The sequence below is a fragment of the Pogona vitticeps genome, chromosome 5, assembly GCF_051106095.1.
Source record: "Pogona vitticeps strain Pit_001003342236 chromosome 5, PviZW2.1, whole genome shotgun sequence".
In the NCBI taxonomy this organism is placed as follows: Eukaryota; Metazoa; Chordata; class Lepidosauria; order Squamata; family Agamidae; genus Pogona; species Pogona vitticeps.
In genome coordinates this window covers 129570122-129585953 of record NC_135787.1, presented here as the reverse complement: position 1 = coordinate 129585953, position 15832 = coordinate 129570122, and the positions used below count along the sequence as shown (strand labels likewise).

General features: G+C 37.9%; 1 protein-coding gene across 12 annotated transcripts in view; it reads right to left on the bottom strand.

Annotated features, from left to right (window-relative positions):
- CADPS2 (calcium dependent secretion activator 2) overlaps positions 1-15832 on the bottom strand; it is a 371478-nt gene that overhangs the window by 41715 nt on the left and 313931 nt on the right. For 10 of the 12 annotated variants that reach the window (XR_012087419.2, XR_012087420.2, XM_020803108.3 and 7 more), the window contains 3 exons: positions 13845-13919; positions 9909-9992; positions 9771-9803 (listed from right to left, as the gene is read on the bottom strand). Coding sequence is in view for 9 of the 12 variants with exons in the window: in XM_020803108.3 (XP_020658767.3) it covers positions 9771-9803; positions 9909-9992; positions 13845-13919 (192 nt within the window). In the remaining 3 variants the exon portion in view is untranslated. The remainder of the gene's footprint in view (positions 1-9770; positions 9804-9908; positions 9993-13844; positions 13920-15832) is intronic. The other 2 variants (XR_012087421.2, XM_073000550.2) reach the window with 1 other exon arrangement.

Here is a 15832-nt window from a genome sequence, read left to right as displayed (position 1 = left end):
TGTCACAGGCAGAGGCACACTGTAACTTTTGAGGAAACCTTGACATTCTGAATCTGAAATTCCAGAAAGGGAATGATGAAAATATGAGGCAGACAACCCTATTACCCAAAGTCAACAATTGTCCCACAAATTTAAACAGGAATGTGGGGAAACTATTCTGATTGTCCACCACAGCATTGTTTTTTTTCCTGGGAAATATATGCATGGAGAAACAGAATACATAAACTGAGCTCACTCAAACAGTGTCAGCAACACGAAAATTACTCTACCTACTAAGAAGAGGTTTGATGTTAAATAAATGATGCAGCCTACGTACATGTGAGAGTTATTTATGTCTCAGTACAACAGCATCAGGCTGTTTTGCCCTCACTTTAGTGTTTTCTCCCACAATGCTGAGTTTCCTAAGGGGGCAGAGAAGTCATGGGTGAGAGGACGAGGAAGTCAATAGAGAAAATTTGTTAGTTGCTTCTTTCTCGGTGGGCAGGATTGATCGAGGAAGCATGAAAAATTGTGGCATGATTTTTATTTCTTTCACAGATATACTATAAACATTTTCATATTTGGATATTACAATTTGTGTCTTCCGATGCTTTTCTCCAGAACCTAGAAGTGATATTTCATTGCATACTTCACACACAATATCAATTCATTACATACCCCAAACTCAGGATTAGCAAGTTTAGTGGGTGTCATTTGAAATACTGAGAAGTCAAATGAAACAACAAATATGTAACTGAAGACTGAAAAGTACCATCAGTTTTCAATAATTTTTTTAAACCAATTTTTGGTAAGGTTTGAAAGGAATCAAATAAGTCTTTGTCCAAGGGTTTTCTCTTTGGTTTTTAGTATGTTCACATTATTGGGACAATTTTCAAAGGCAATGGTCAAAATCCTGTGAAGTAAAGTATGGTGGCATAAGGGATATGATGTCATCTAGTATGGGGAGTTGCTGCTAATTAAAAAGTTCCTGCTTCCATGTTGCAATCCGCACAGCTTGTCTGTAATAAGACTGATTGTGCACAAGTTGTGCAAGCCTCAGATTGGAAGTAGAATTCTTTAATTAATAGCAATTCCCCTGCTAGATGATGTCATATGTAGGAGTGTGCCATTTGTGTTTTTTGAACTCCAACTCTTAAAATTCTCCAAGCATTTCCTAGAGAGAATTCTGGGAGTTCCAGTTCACAGATACATACTTGCAGATACCTTCATTTTACTCACCTGAACAAAGACAAGGCCTCCTTGTATATCTTTATTTCTTGCTGCAATACATCTTGGTGGTGGGAGTCTTGTTGCCCTTTATCAAATAAAGGCCTAATCCTTGCATGGGTGAGTGAAATGAAGTAATCTGCAGGTATGTGTTTGTGAGCTGGAATGACCAGCATGTTGTCTTGGGAATTCTTGGGATAATTCTAGGATTTGTAGTTTTAAAAAAGAGAAAAATCATGAGGGCACACCCCTAGTCATGTCCTTTATGCTCCTGTACTTTACTCAACAGGATTTTGGTCATCCTGTCATATTTGACTTTTATCCCTTTAAATGAGAATATCTATCTGTGAACTTCAACAGTTTTTTAATTTTAACCAAAATACAATCTATCAGCCATAGTAGTATTTCACATTATAGCTTGCAATACATATAATGACATTTCTTTAGGATTGAGACTTCTATCCTAAAAGGAGGTGATATTCTAGCTTATTCTTTTACCCATGACTAAAAAGATCAGGAGCATTGTATGTCCCACTTCCTTTACAGATGTGATATTTCTGAAAAATCTTTATTATGTCATAATCCTCTTGGAGCAAGAACAATGCCACTTTTGTGTTTTGTATAGCATAACTGATGTTGAAAGTTAAGGTGCAGTAATATTTCAACACTACTCTAGTCACATCAGTGCTGTCAGGATCTTGCGCAAGAAAGAAAAACCAAAAACTATTATGTATAAACATCATAAATTAAAAATAATTTCCTAGGTTTATGCTGAAGAGTTACTCTTCTCAACAAATTACACCTTAATACTTTCCTGCAAATTTAGTTCTGGGTTAGGAGAGAGACAGAGACAGAGAGATGCTTTCAAATGAGGCTAAATATGCTTTCAGATAGGGCTAAAAATACTGAAAACAGTCAACTCATAGAGAAAAGAAGTCCTATTAGCAAGCTTTCTTCATTTTTCTTGAAGATGTTTACCTAATTTGTGACATATGGGAATTTCACACCTAGTGAATATATTTTCATGTAGCTTGTGGCATGAAACTCTAATCATTAGAAGAATATACACAAGTAAGATAACTGCAACAGCTGGTGACATTTACCAATTAGAATTACAGTTCCTTAAAACACTTTATCCCTTTTTTCCTCTCTAGTGTACACAGGGTAATTATCTCTGATAAATTGCTGAAAAATCTAATTTTCCTTTAAATAGTTTTACTAACTGTGTATACATGCCTGGATAAATGCAACTGATTCTTCAAAGACCTTACAGTGGCAAATCTCTCAATTTTAAAACTAATTAAGATGGATTAATCAGCTCATTAACAGCCAATAAAACATTATTTTAAGGAACATTCATCTATGGGATGTATTTTACGTGCATTTAACATTAAATTGAAAATCTTGAAATACTTAAAAAATAATTGTATAAGTAATGTGAGCCCCTATAAGCTATTCTAGCATTACTTGATTTTTTAAAAAGTCCATACAAAAAATTATCTAAAGTGGTGGCCACGTGAGCCTGTTGCCTTTAAAAAAATGAGACCTGGAGTACTGTTATGACTAACAAGTTCTGTCTGACATAAATGTTATTAAAGCCACTTCTTTAAAAGCATCTGAAGAAGCAGGCTGCAGACTGTGAATATTTATACTGAACAAAACTTGCTAGTGCTACAGCCAAAACTGCTCATGTCCTGGGTCCAATCACTCAGTCTTCCATCGTTCTGGGGTGGGGGGAAATGTGTAGCCTGCATAATTAAACTGTAAACCACCCAGAGAGTGCTTTAAGCACTATGGAGCACTATATAAGCTGCACACTTGGCTTTTATTTTGCTTTATAAAAATGCATGTTTTTGAGTACATATTCTAATGTTTAGACTGACATTTATATTTCTCTGCACATATTTTCCTTATATGTTTTTATATATAATTTCCAATAATGTATGTTTGTGAGCAATTTTACCCAACATATGGCCGTTTGTATGGCTTATTATTGGAGATTTGTACTGCAAAGATCAGAAGAAGTATGAATGTTGGTGTACAACTGCATTTCCATTAATATTTCAATAAATTTAGGTAAGCTACATTCAAACTGAACAAATTTCTGACATAGCTCTAATGCTGACACATCACAGTACAGTATCTATACGTCTATATCCAAAAATAAAACTTAGCATGCCTTCCAACATCAGGGCTACAAAATAACAGTATGAGAAAACTATCACACTTGTGGACTTCTGACAGGCATCTATGTGATTGATTACTTGGGGAAACAGGATTTTGGCCTCAGATAGGTTTTCAGTCTGATCCAGAAGGGCTCCTTTTACATTCCTATGCTTTCTGTGAAACATTAACAATAGCTCATAATTATTTCTGGTGAGAAAATTTGGTTAGAATAAATTACAGGTGAATAACCTAAATACCTTATGGTTGCTGCGAACACAATCATAGTGGCACAGAAAAAGCATTGCTAAACCAAGATCAAGGCCAAGCAATCAACCATACGGGAGATGTTTTCTGCTCCTCCAGCTAAAAACCTCAGCTCATTCTGGCTCAATCTCATCATCTACCACTATTCTTGTTTTGCACAAAGTGAGGCATCTTGAATAACAGAATCTGTAATCAGATGGTTCTACGACGACTTCTCATCTGCTGCCAGGATACAGGCATAAGCACTGAATTCCAACATAAGCATTCAGACTTGAAATAGCCTCTTAAGCATTAAGGGATAGGAGATGGGTAAAGAGGGAATGAGTGAAGGTGGAGAATAGATGAAATACAGTAAATATAAACGGATCATTGGTGATAGTGGTAGGTTGGCAAGAAGAATAAAGGAGAAAATAAATGAATGAAAAATGAATGAAATAAATGAAAATAACTTCAATGTGGATGGCAGTGGGGCAGAGGGAATTAAGGTCAAGGAGATAATAAGTGAAGTAAAATTTTGCTGTTGTCATACTGTACTCAGTTTTCTTGTTTCACTCTTGACAAGTGCTCCACTGCCCAATGTGGCCCTCATTCTCCAAAGCTTGTGGATCACTTGTGTAAATTTCAGTTATTAGCAAGCTGAGATAATGAACCAGACTTTGATCTTTTTTCTTTCTACTGATCATATGTAAACAATGTTAAACCAAAAGAAACGAGTGTTTCAACACTTTCCTCTTTGGTTGTTGTGGGTTTTTCGGGCTCTTTGGCCATGTTCGGAAGGTTGTTCTTCCTAACGTTTCGCCAGTCTCTGTGGCCGGCATCTTCAGAGGACAACACTTTGAAGATGCCGGCCACAGAGACTGGCGAAACGTTAGGAAGAACAACATTCAGAACACGGCCAAAGACCCCGAAGAACCCACAACAACCATTAGATCCCGGCCGTGAAAGCCTTCGCGAATACACTTTCCTCTTTGCTTAGTCCCTTCTATGCATCTCTGTCATGCTATTGTCTATTCCCCATATTGGGAAACTGAGCATTAAAATGTGAAATAAGATTTAAAATAATCAAATGTAAAGTGATGCATATTAGGTCAAAAATGCCAAGCATAAGTCTGCTAAGGTATTGAGATGCCAGCATCAGAGCAAGAAATGGACCTTGTGGTGGCCAGCTTAATCAAAATGTCAATGCAATATATAGTTGCTGGGGGGGGGGGGGGAGGCCAAGTTCCTTGTTGGGGATAAAAAAGCAACTTGAAATGAAACTGCTAGTATTGTGTTTGTCATCAAAATCAATTATGTGACCACACTTGCAGCATATATAGTTCTGGCCATCACACTTAAAAAACAACACTGTAGACCTAGAGAAGGTACCAAAAAGGGCAACCAAAATAGCTAAGAAGCTTAAGCAGCTCTTCTATGAGGAAAGGTTGCAATTCTTGGGGCTCCTTAGTTTAGAAAAAAAGACAAAACATGGTTGAGATGTATAACATTATGTGTAGTACAGAAAAATTTGATAGGCTGAAACTTTTCTCTCTCTCTAATAATACTGGAATCCATGGTCTTCCATCAGAAATGAATGACTGGGATTCAGGGCAGATGAAATAAATCAGTTATTTACACAGGTTGTAGTTATGTTGTAGAATGTACTGAAATAAAAAAGCAGTGATGGGCAGCAGCTCAGATGGCTTTTTAAAAACAGAATGGATAAATTCATTGTGGATAGGACTATCCACTGCTACTCTCCATGGCTACTTCTCCTGACAGATACCTAGCGCTGCCAGGATCAGCAGGAGTATGCTCTGGAGAGGATGAGTGGGAGAGTCCTTTTGTACGTTCAGGTTGGTTGGTGTAAATTGAATGCTGTCTTAAACAAATCTTTCATCTGATTAAGAAGGGCTGTTCTTATGTTCTTAAACCAGGTAGAACATGCTCCCCTATAGCCCAGGATGCCCATATAAGTTATTAAGTAATTAAAAGGATTGAACTTAAAAGTAATCCTCACATATAGCATTTTTTTTTACTGACACTCAGTATTGTGAACAATTACAAGGTGATTATCAAAATAGAAGATGTAAGAAACTCTGAGCTTAGTTTTTCTTTCAAGGATTATATGGTACTGAGCTGTATACAATAAGAACTGTAACTTAGAAATTCCCTAAAAGGCAGCATAATAGAAAGAATCCAGTTTTAATTGAGAAAAAGCATGTTCCTCTCCCCGCACTCTTTCTGGTAGAATTTTGGTATAAATGAGGAGCCAAGATGTTTTCATCAGTTTAAAACCCCCCCTCCCCCAATGCACACAGGGAAGTAGAAAATCTGGAAACACAAAGGTATTAAACTGAATACTAGGAAATGAAGCATTGCAACTGGGTTACTATGCCCCTAGTAACCCAAAACCAAATCCACAAGGGAAAAAAGTGAAAGAGTTTAAAACAAGGGAGTCAACCACAGCAGATTCTTTTCCTGGGGTTAATCACTTGTTAACCTGGCAAGATGAACATGATTTTTAAAAGAGAGAGAAAAAAATCCTTGTTAATTATATGCTGCTGCCAGTGCTCTTACTTCCTGCAGCTTCACCTAATCCGGCAGGTGTGGGTCATCTCCTACCATTCACTAGAGGGGAGGGGTCCGTTCCTTACAAGTATGCCCCTTCCCCAGCAAATTATTTAAATATAGAAGAACATGCAGAACCTTTTGATTAAGCATTAACAATATATCAAAGGGAGAGAAAATAATAAAGCACTGTCATGTGGTTTTTTTAAAGAAAGCAAAGATGAAATGTTTACATTTAAGATCTTAAAAGCTTTTTTCTGTTTCTTTAACCTGAGAAATAAAATATCCCTTTTCCTAAAGAAATTCTTACTTACAGTTTGCAACCAAAGAAATTTAAGGTACACTGTCATTTATAAATAACTGCTAGCTGTTATAGATAAAAGAGCTTGGAATAATGTATATGTAATAAGAAAGCCTAGCTGGCTGGATAATTCAGTGAGATTCACTACTGGTGTCCCAGGAGAAGAACCAACCTGTGTCACCCTGAGCAAGCTGGACAGTCCCAGGGTGCACTTTTGAGTACCTCTCTAACTACCACAGAGTAACTTCTACTTCAGACTCTCATCTCTGACTACCAGTCCCTTCTAATGTCAGACTCTCCTCTCAGACTCACCCCTCCCTCCTGGTTTCTCTGGCTCCGCCTCCCAACAGCTATCATTGGTGCAGGCCAATACCATTATATATATATAGGAAGACAGGGTGTTTGCTACACAGATCATCTCATTAAATCATGGATGTCTTTCCAGCTCTTACTAACTGTGAAAGAATACCCCTTTGACTGTTTCTGGCTGTTGTCATCTCCTGTTGAACTATACTGGACCTTCACTTCTTCCTGACTTCAGCATGCACTTGTTTCTGACCTACACAGATAACCAATGAGCCAGTTCCCTGGGTCATCAAGCCTGGCAATGAGGTTTAAGGGTAAGATTCTTGAGCCATCAGCATAATGGCACATGACGGTGAAGTGAAACAAGATTGATTTGAGTGGCTAAAAACATAGAAATAGTGTTGAGTGCTGCAAAGAGCAGGGCTACAATGTATATTTACCACTGCTTCTTCAGTACAACATATGAATGATGCACAAACAGGGAAGAACTTTTGTCATTTGACAAATTGAGACAACACTTTCTGCCAAGCATCCTGGCTATTCCTCTCTTTGTGCGTAACACACTCTGTCCCATGCCTCTTAAACTAGCTTGTGTGAGCAAAGAAGGACATTGTTCCATGGCAGTGAAATTAAGTTGGTAGTTTACTTTTCTTCTGTAATGGGTGGGGATGGCATAATGTCCTTTGTCTCACAAAATGTCTTCTTCTAGCCTTGTGTGTACATATACAGAGCCAAAGAACCTTATATTATAGGACTGATGCACTGTAACATACAGTGGGGTCTTGACTTAAGAACGGCTCGAGTTAAGAACATTTTGACTTAAGAACCACTCTCATAGGAAAATATTGACTTGACTTACATACTTAGATTTGAGTTAAGAACTGAAAAAAACCCACGTGGGAGGCAGGGAAAGTGCAAACTGTGAACTTTCAGTTAACTGTTGGCCAGTGAAAAGGGTGCCTGTCTGCTTCCTCACTCCTCCCAGCGTTTAGAGAGTGGATTGGGAGACAGTCTTCGGACTGCCTGGTACTGTACTGCCTGGACTGTATTTTCCCTGCCTTCCCTGAACCTTTCTTGGCCTAAGAAAAAAAGAAACAAAATATCCCCCTCTAGTGGTCGAAAGCAGAATAGCAGCTTCCCATTAGTTTCTATGGACGGAAAAGAGCAGATACGGATCAAATGGTTTTCAATGCATTCCTATGAGAAATGCAGATTTGACCTGAGAACATTTTGACTTGAGAACCGCCTTCCAATACGGATTAAGTTCTCAAGTCAAGACCCCACTGTATCTACATGTCTTTCTTCATTTTCAGCTGTGTGAACCAGTACACAAAAGTAATCTGAAATGTGCAAAGGAATTGCAAAAAAGAAGTGTAGTAGGAGAAGAAAACTGGCTACATACAGTGGGGTCTTGACTTAAGAACAGCCCGAGTTAAGAACATTTTGACTTAAGAACCGCTCTCATAGGAAAATATTGACTTGACTTAAGTACTTAGATTTGAGTTACAAACTGAAAAAAAACCCACGTGGGAGGCAGGGAAAGTGCAAAATGTGAACTTTCAGTTAACTGTTGGCCAGTGAAAAGGGTGCCTGTGTGCTTCCTCACTCCTCCCAGCGTTTAGAGAGTGGATTGGGAGACAGTCTTCAGACTGCCTGGTACTGTACTGCCTGGACTGTATTTTCCCTGCCTTCCCTGAACCTTTCTTGACCTAAGAAAAAAAGAAACAAAATATTCCCCCTCTAGTGGTCGAAGGCGGAATAGCAGCTTCCCATTAGTTTCTATGGACGGAAAAGAGCAGATATGGATCAAATGGTTTTCAATGCATTCCTATGGGAAATGCAGATTTGACCTGAGAACTTTTTGACTTGAGAACCGCCTTCCAATACGGATTAAATTCTCAAGTCAAGACTCCACTGTAGCTCATTGGATTTAGGTGTCTGGCTGTGGAGCCAGAGGTTGGGAGTTCAATTTCCTACAGTACTGTGCTTTCCAGGAGAAAAGCCAACTTCTGTGGTCTTGGGAAAGCTGTACGGTCCCAGGAGAAGGAAATGGTCACCACTTCTGAATATTCTCTATCTAGAAAACGCTGAAAAGGGCTGCCATAAGCCAGAATTGACTTGACAGCACAATTTCCATTTTAGGAGAAGAAAACAGAAGATGAAGATTTGCAAACAGTGCATTTAAATCTGAAAACATTTTTTTAAAAGCTCTGTTAAAAATTCATAAACAAGTATTAAAATATAAGGAATATTTCATGGCAACACACACAGAGTACAGTATTATCTTTCTCTCTCTCTTTCTCACACATGTACACTTATAGACCAACCCAGTTTTTGCTTACTTAGGAAACTGATCCCATCTGGTTTAATAGAGCCTAGTCCTGGGTTTGTCTAGAGAGTGGAATACTTCACATGGCAAAAATAGAGACACGTTTTCCATTTCCCTAGAAGATGGAAAAATGATAACAGACCTAAAGTAAATAGCTATTTTGAATAGGATGTGGTTTATGTCTCCAAATTTCCATTTCTTTCTTATTTTTAAAAAAGTTATATTTATGCCTGGATATAAATTGACAAGTCTATGTCAGTTGAAAGGTCTACAGTTTTCAAGAATGACATTCATTTAATCATTAATCTTGAATGCATCCACTTTCTTGAGAAACCCAAATGAGCTAAGCTTTGGAACAACACACCCAAATGACAAAACGTCTCAAGTGAAGCAGTATCTAGGCTACAATTCTCTCTTCACCACAACTGAAAAAGTACACTGAGAGTAACCTCTCTAAGCTTTGCTTTGGGAGTTGGTTGTTGTTTAAGGGGAATTGAATGCTCTCTGGGACCAGATGTATCTGTTTAAATACCTTGTGTAAGGTTATAATGAACATCCAAAGGAAAGTGCAATGATAAAACATGGAAGAGGTACATGTTGTGGAAAGCAACAGTTTTACAAAGTTCCTTTTACAATCAAAATACTTACAGGAACATCAACATATTTTGCAGCCGCTTTCACCTTAAATAAAATTAAAAGTAAAAAAAGTAATCAAACACTGTAACTGACCATGATTAACTTTTAGTGGTCTTTAAAAATCAGTTATTAAAGAGCTGAAGTACTTACAGTGAATGAAAGTATTGATGAGAAGAAAGTGCCTTCATCATACCTTGATAATTTAGACAGTACACCTTCCAGCACTGTAGCAAACTACATTAAGATACAAATATAAATATTCATGATGTACAAAAAAAAAAGAAAAAGAAAAATTATTGCCTTATTTTGAAAGGATAAATACCAGCCATCTTCTATGGCTGATAACAGTGAACAAAACACTGCACATTGGCAAATTCTTTGTCAGATGTAAAGATATAAGAGAGTTTTGATGTATCCAGAAATGTTATAGAAGAGATAAATACAAATTGAATACATGATTATTTGTACCACTAGAAATTTCTAATAAAATGACAAGGGAATTGATTCAAATTTAGTCAACATTAGCACTGAAATAAATGGGATGTGAGTGAGTCGTGACTGACTGAAGTGCTACGGAGTTCACTGCATCTGTCCTAATTATGGCTGGGTCTAGATCCAACTTACTGTGTTGAGATGTAAAAACAGAATAAACTTCTTCATTTCCTACCTTGTACCTCACAATTTTTTTTAAAAGGTGAAATAAACCAAACCAGATATTGCTATTTGATGCCAGAACTATGCAATCTGTTAATGCATTGCAGCAACAATTAAGGGAGAAGAGCACATCACCAGCTTTTCATTCTAACTCCACTTCTGCTGAGCAAATGTAGACAGCTTAGATTCATTTCTAGATGTCAGAAGGAACATCTCCAAGCCATGATAATCTTAGTGTATGATGTTTATTTATTCATTCGTTTGTTCGTTTTATTTATAGGGCACCTTTCTCCCAACAAGGAGACCCTAAAGGCCTCTGATGACATCTCATCCCATTCCATTTCCAGAGAGTGCTGCTTGCTTCTTCTTTACAGGCTTTGCAGCACAAAGAGAAGGCCACCATCAAATCTCACTTAAAATGAGCATTGTAGAGCAGGGGTCCCCAACCCCCAGTCTGCGGCCCGGTAGAGGGCTGGGACTCTAGCAGGACTGGGCTGCGGAGACAGATCTACTGCCCCTGCACACAATCCCCTGCCTCCCATGCATGCATAGCAGCATGTCCCCCCCTGTGAGCACACCCTGCCTACCTGCGAGCACACCCCCTACCCCTGCGTATGCACGTGAGTGCGCCCCTGCCCCCTGCAAGTGAATGCCCCACCTACCTACCAGCGTTCAGGGCGCCCCATCCCCCTGCACACAGACACCCCCCCAACTGGTCCACAGTTGGGAGAAGGTTGGGGGCCACTATTGCAGGAAAATAGACTTTTCCTCTTCCCTTTCTATTAGAAAAACAAGTTAGCAGACTGTTCATGCCTAATTTGTGCAGTCATCAAATTTGGTTGCAGTTGCACAGCACAAGTAACTTAGTACCAAAATGCTTTTAGGACTAAAGTTCTAACTACAGAACTTGAAAGTCACTTTTGTTATCCACTGATGATGAGTTGAAGTTGGACCTGCCCACACAGTCTTTAAAATGACAAACAACTCTTATTTTAATATATAAAAATATATAAAAATATATAAAAATCTAACAAATAAAAAGAATTAATCTTATTTTGGAAATCATACTGTTAGTGACACAAAGTAAAATGAAAGCCAGTGACATAGCTTTTTTTTTTTTAAAAAAAATCATGTTTGTGTGAATATACACATACTACACTTTAGCGTTAATAGTCGTAACACAACCGCAAAGTGCTTACATGTAAGTAGTTTGATGATGACCCCAAGAAGTGTTTTAAAGAGTAATTGCTTGACATCTCAAGTCTCTTTCCTAGAACATTGGAGCAGCATTTTATGAGTGAGAGGACAGGACAAAATTCCATCTGGCATGCTGTTAATGGCCACTCTAACAGTGTCACAACAGTGTCATATTCCTTCTTCCCTGTAAGAATCTGAGAGTCTCACCTTGCAACAATCTAGACTTCTAATGGCTTAAAGGGGTGACAGTAGTGAACTGCATTCATCACATCTTTAACCTACTCTGCTTCTCATCATATTTATCTGCCTATCATTTATTTTATATCATCATCTAAGCAATATAGATGGATCATTATATGAAGAGCAATAAGAGGCAGAATTTTTCCTGTTTTGACTATAGGGAACCCTGCTTTTTATTTATGGTAACAGTTGCCATTGCTCATGCTAATACACCGGTGCTGCCTACCCGATTTGCACAATCCACCTGAACAAGAGAACTAAATCAATAACGCTGCAGAATGATAATTAATATGGTTCTTGAACCACTTCAGATATGATCTAAAATTACAGCCATGTAGAAAAACAGCTAGAGTTAACAGTAAAGAAAAAAGAAAGAAGGAAAAAAGAAAAGATGAATCTGCTAAGCACCGATTTTACAAATAAACAGAATCAAGACATAATTTCAGCAACTAATAAACCTTGGGCTTGGCTAGATGGTCAAACTGAAGAAGGTTAGATCAGGATTGCTTATGGTTATACAGAGGTGTGATATGCCATTTGTTGCAATCCTTGCATCCACATGCAAGGATTTGATGGTTTTGGGTTAGGAAACCACACTGCACCTCAAGCAACACTATTTGGCCCACTTCCCTTTAGAGAGAGGGAAACAAACAAACAAGAAAAAGTAATAGAACAACAACAACAACAACAACAAAAGAGATTCACCTTCTTGGGCCTTTCTCCTCCCAGGAGGACACTTTCATTAAAAAAAAAAGTTTTATAAAACACAGAGTGCATCAGCGCTGCCCTACAAGCTGTAAAAAAGAAAAAAAAAAGAAAACCCACATTTTGCTTCATAATTTCCCCCCTCCATAGAGGAGGAGAGGAAGCTTTTACTTTCTCAATATCGTTAACATCTACTTTGGTTCAGTCCCTGGGTACAATCTAACTGGAAGGCTGTAATTCCACAGAAATTTGCCCAATAAATTTGAAAGGTGGAGGTTGTGGGGAGGCAAGAGAGTCTGCACTGAACTGCTGCATGCAACATTGCTCCTATAGTTTTTGCTCATACCTGTTACCCTAACATTTGTCCTGCCTCGAGTGGTTCTGCCATGCAAGGAACAAAACGGAGGTCTACATTGGTGCCTTGCATATGTTCGTTATTGTGGGGTTCCATTGCATGCAGAGAGAACCATAGCTCTCCTTCCAAAAGAACAAGAAGCAGTACACATTGATTTGTGTTTCGTAATCAAGCTTCCCTGCATAGAATTACTTCTAGAAAATATATTTCATACATAAATAAAATCTTCACTGGGAGTTGGATAGGCCAGAATCCAGGCACATCTATAGTGTTATCAGAGTAAAAAAAAGGGAGTTGCACCTTTTTCAGAAGCAATGACAAACCGTTTTAAATTTGCATTTCTAATTTTTCTGAGCAAATGGAGATTAATTCTCTAGCCATTGCTACTTTTAAAATACATAAGGAAACACCGTATGCATATTAAACTGCACTGGATTTCATATTAAGGGGAGCCAAAAAAACTTATGAGTCTAGCAAAAGTATTTCAACACCTTTGTATGTATGATCAATGCTGAAATGAAGATGGATTTTAAATGCCTAGGAAAAAAATGAAGAACACACTTCCCCATGTGCAACATAAAGCAAACTATAAAAACAATGTAATGCAAAGGAGAAAAGCAATGGTGCACTTAATTAAAGCTAATCCTTATACAGGAAAAATGTGGATGTGCTAGGTATCAGCAATTAATGAAGCCAGTATGGCATGCAGCGCAAGAGAAATATACCGGATGAAAAGACTGCACACGAATCCTTGCTCAAATTGGTACCTAATTTAAATCTGTAAACATCCAGATGAAGTGGGAGGCTGTGGGTCCCTTAGGTCAGTTTTGCTTTTAAAATGGAGTGGGAAAAATACCTTCCTTTTTGCAGAAAGTAGATATGGAAACATTTTTTCTCGCTACTCTCATTCAGCTACAAAGTCTGAATAAATTTACCTTTGAAACAAGAAGTGAAATTACTTCCTTCACGGTTTCATCAATCAAGTCGTCTATTTTTGAATGGTATTGCTGCTGTGTTTCAGAAGATAAAGGCAGCATTAGTGTCTTATATGAAAACAGCACTTTTTGTCACAAGGCACACACAGTACAAAGCTTCCAAACCTGACAGATGAGATTTACTTAAAATTATCATATTGAACACCCAAATAACAAAACCTTGAAAATGATCCATCCAATCAACACTTCTGACTGATGTTTTTTCCATATAGAATGTTGAGTTAAGCAACTAATGGGGTTATTATTTAGATGCATTGAGGTCTTTATTCTTATTCAGGCAAAGGAATGTGAAGGATATGTTTTGTCTTCTCTGTAATTAAGGTGACTGTGTATCTCCCCCCACCCCCGCCCTGCTACAGAGGCAAGATGAGAAAAAGATAGAATAAATAAAGCACTTTATGTCTGACAACTCTCATTCATAAGTTATGTCCTCCAGAAATAAAATGAGGGGCCAACCGTTCACGCTTAAAAGGGCCCTTTTATTACTGGAGTGAGCTTCAGGTTATACAACTCGTACACAACCTGCTCAAACACAGGCAGAAATAAAATATCATCAGGAAAGCAGAAGGATGGCAATAAACTAGTCAGTCATAAAAGCATAATAACAAAATTATCTGCCATTCTCCATCTTTTTGCTTCTACTTTCCTCCCACTAACAACAATGCTTTCTTTGGTGATGCACACTTTAAATTAAATCTGAAAGACTTTCACACTCTGTTTAGATAATAATAGAAGAGACTTCCATCTTGCAGCTAGCGGGAACAAGGGCTCTTTCTCTATTCTGAACATACATCCATTAAAAAAAAAGGTAATTCTCCCTTCAGAACATTTGTCTGAGAGCAAAGAATGGCCTACCAGCCACTTCACAAAAAATGTAAAGACTAACCCTATCCTGATAGTTCAAGGCTACCTGAAACAGCAAGAACATAATGCTTGGAGTAAAAGCACCAAAATCAATATAAACATTAGCTGAACTTGGCAGGAGCCCATTGAATAGTTTTATAAAATTTAGCTTTCTGAAGGCTATGCCTTCTTTTTTAAAGTTTCCACACAGACATACTTAATAATTCCCAGGAGAGCTGCCCTTTTGTTAAGCTAATGCCCACTGTGCTTAGATTAACGAAGCAAACAATTTGTATCCAAGTGGACAGATGCAGATACACATGTAATGTCAGAAAAGACAAATTACTGCCTTGATAAAATAGACTGTAACATAGCCCACATTCTTAAGTCCTACTAAAATCAAAAGGACAGACACTGTGATAATTATATTTAAAAAAGTATTTTAACCACAATGACTAATTCTTCTGGGGCCAGGGATAAATCACATGGAAAGGACAGAGTACTGGAATTAAATTCAACACATGTGTGACTTCAGATAATATTCTTGAATCTAAATATCCACAATGAAGAGAATTCAATAAAGGTATTTCCGTTTACCATAAATTTAAATACTCCTCGCCATTTTGTTTGCTAAATCCTTATATTCCCCCTACAAAGCAACCATTGCCTTGCTGATGGCTATGTAAGAGTACCTACTAAAGGAAGGTACTATCTGTTATATTATCTGAAGGACCCTCAAGTCCCTTTCACCTAAATCATGTTTAGGAATGGACTAATGAAGTGAATGTCAAATCCATGCACTGAAAGGGGAGCAAGAATGGAGAGAGTAAGCTCCCTCGGATGATGGTGGAAGGGAGTGGGGGGGTCATTCACAGTAGACTACTGAAACCATGGCTGTGTAGGAACAGCCTTGATAGCTTGAAGTCATCAGCTGAATATGGGAAACAAGCTAAATGCCTGAAAGTGGTGAAAGGTGTATTTTTGTGGCAATTAAAGGAGTGGGAACAGATGGACTTTTCTTCATATGTCATAGCTGAGAACATGTTTGGTGGGTATTTAATTTGCATGTATAATCTTTCATTTCC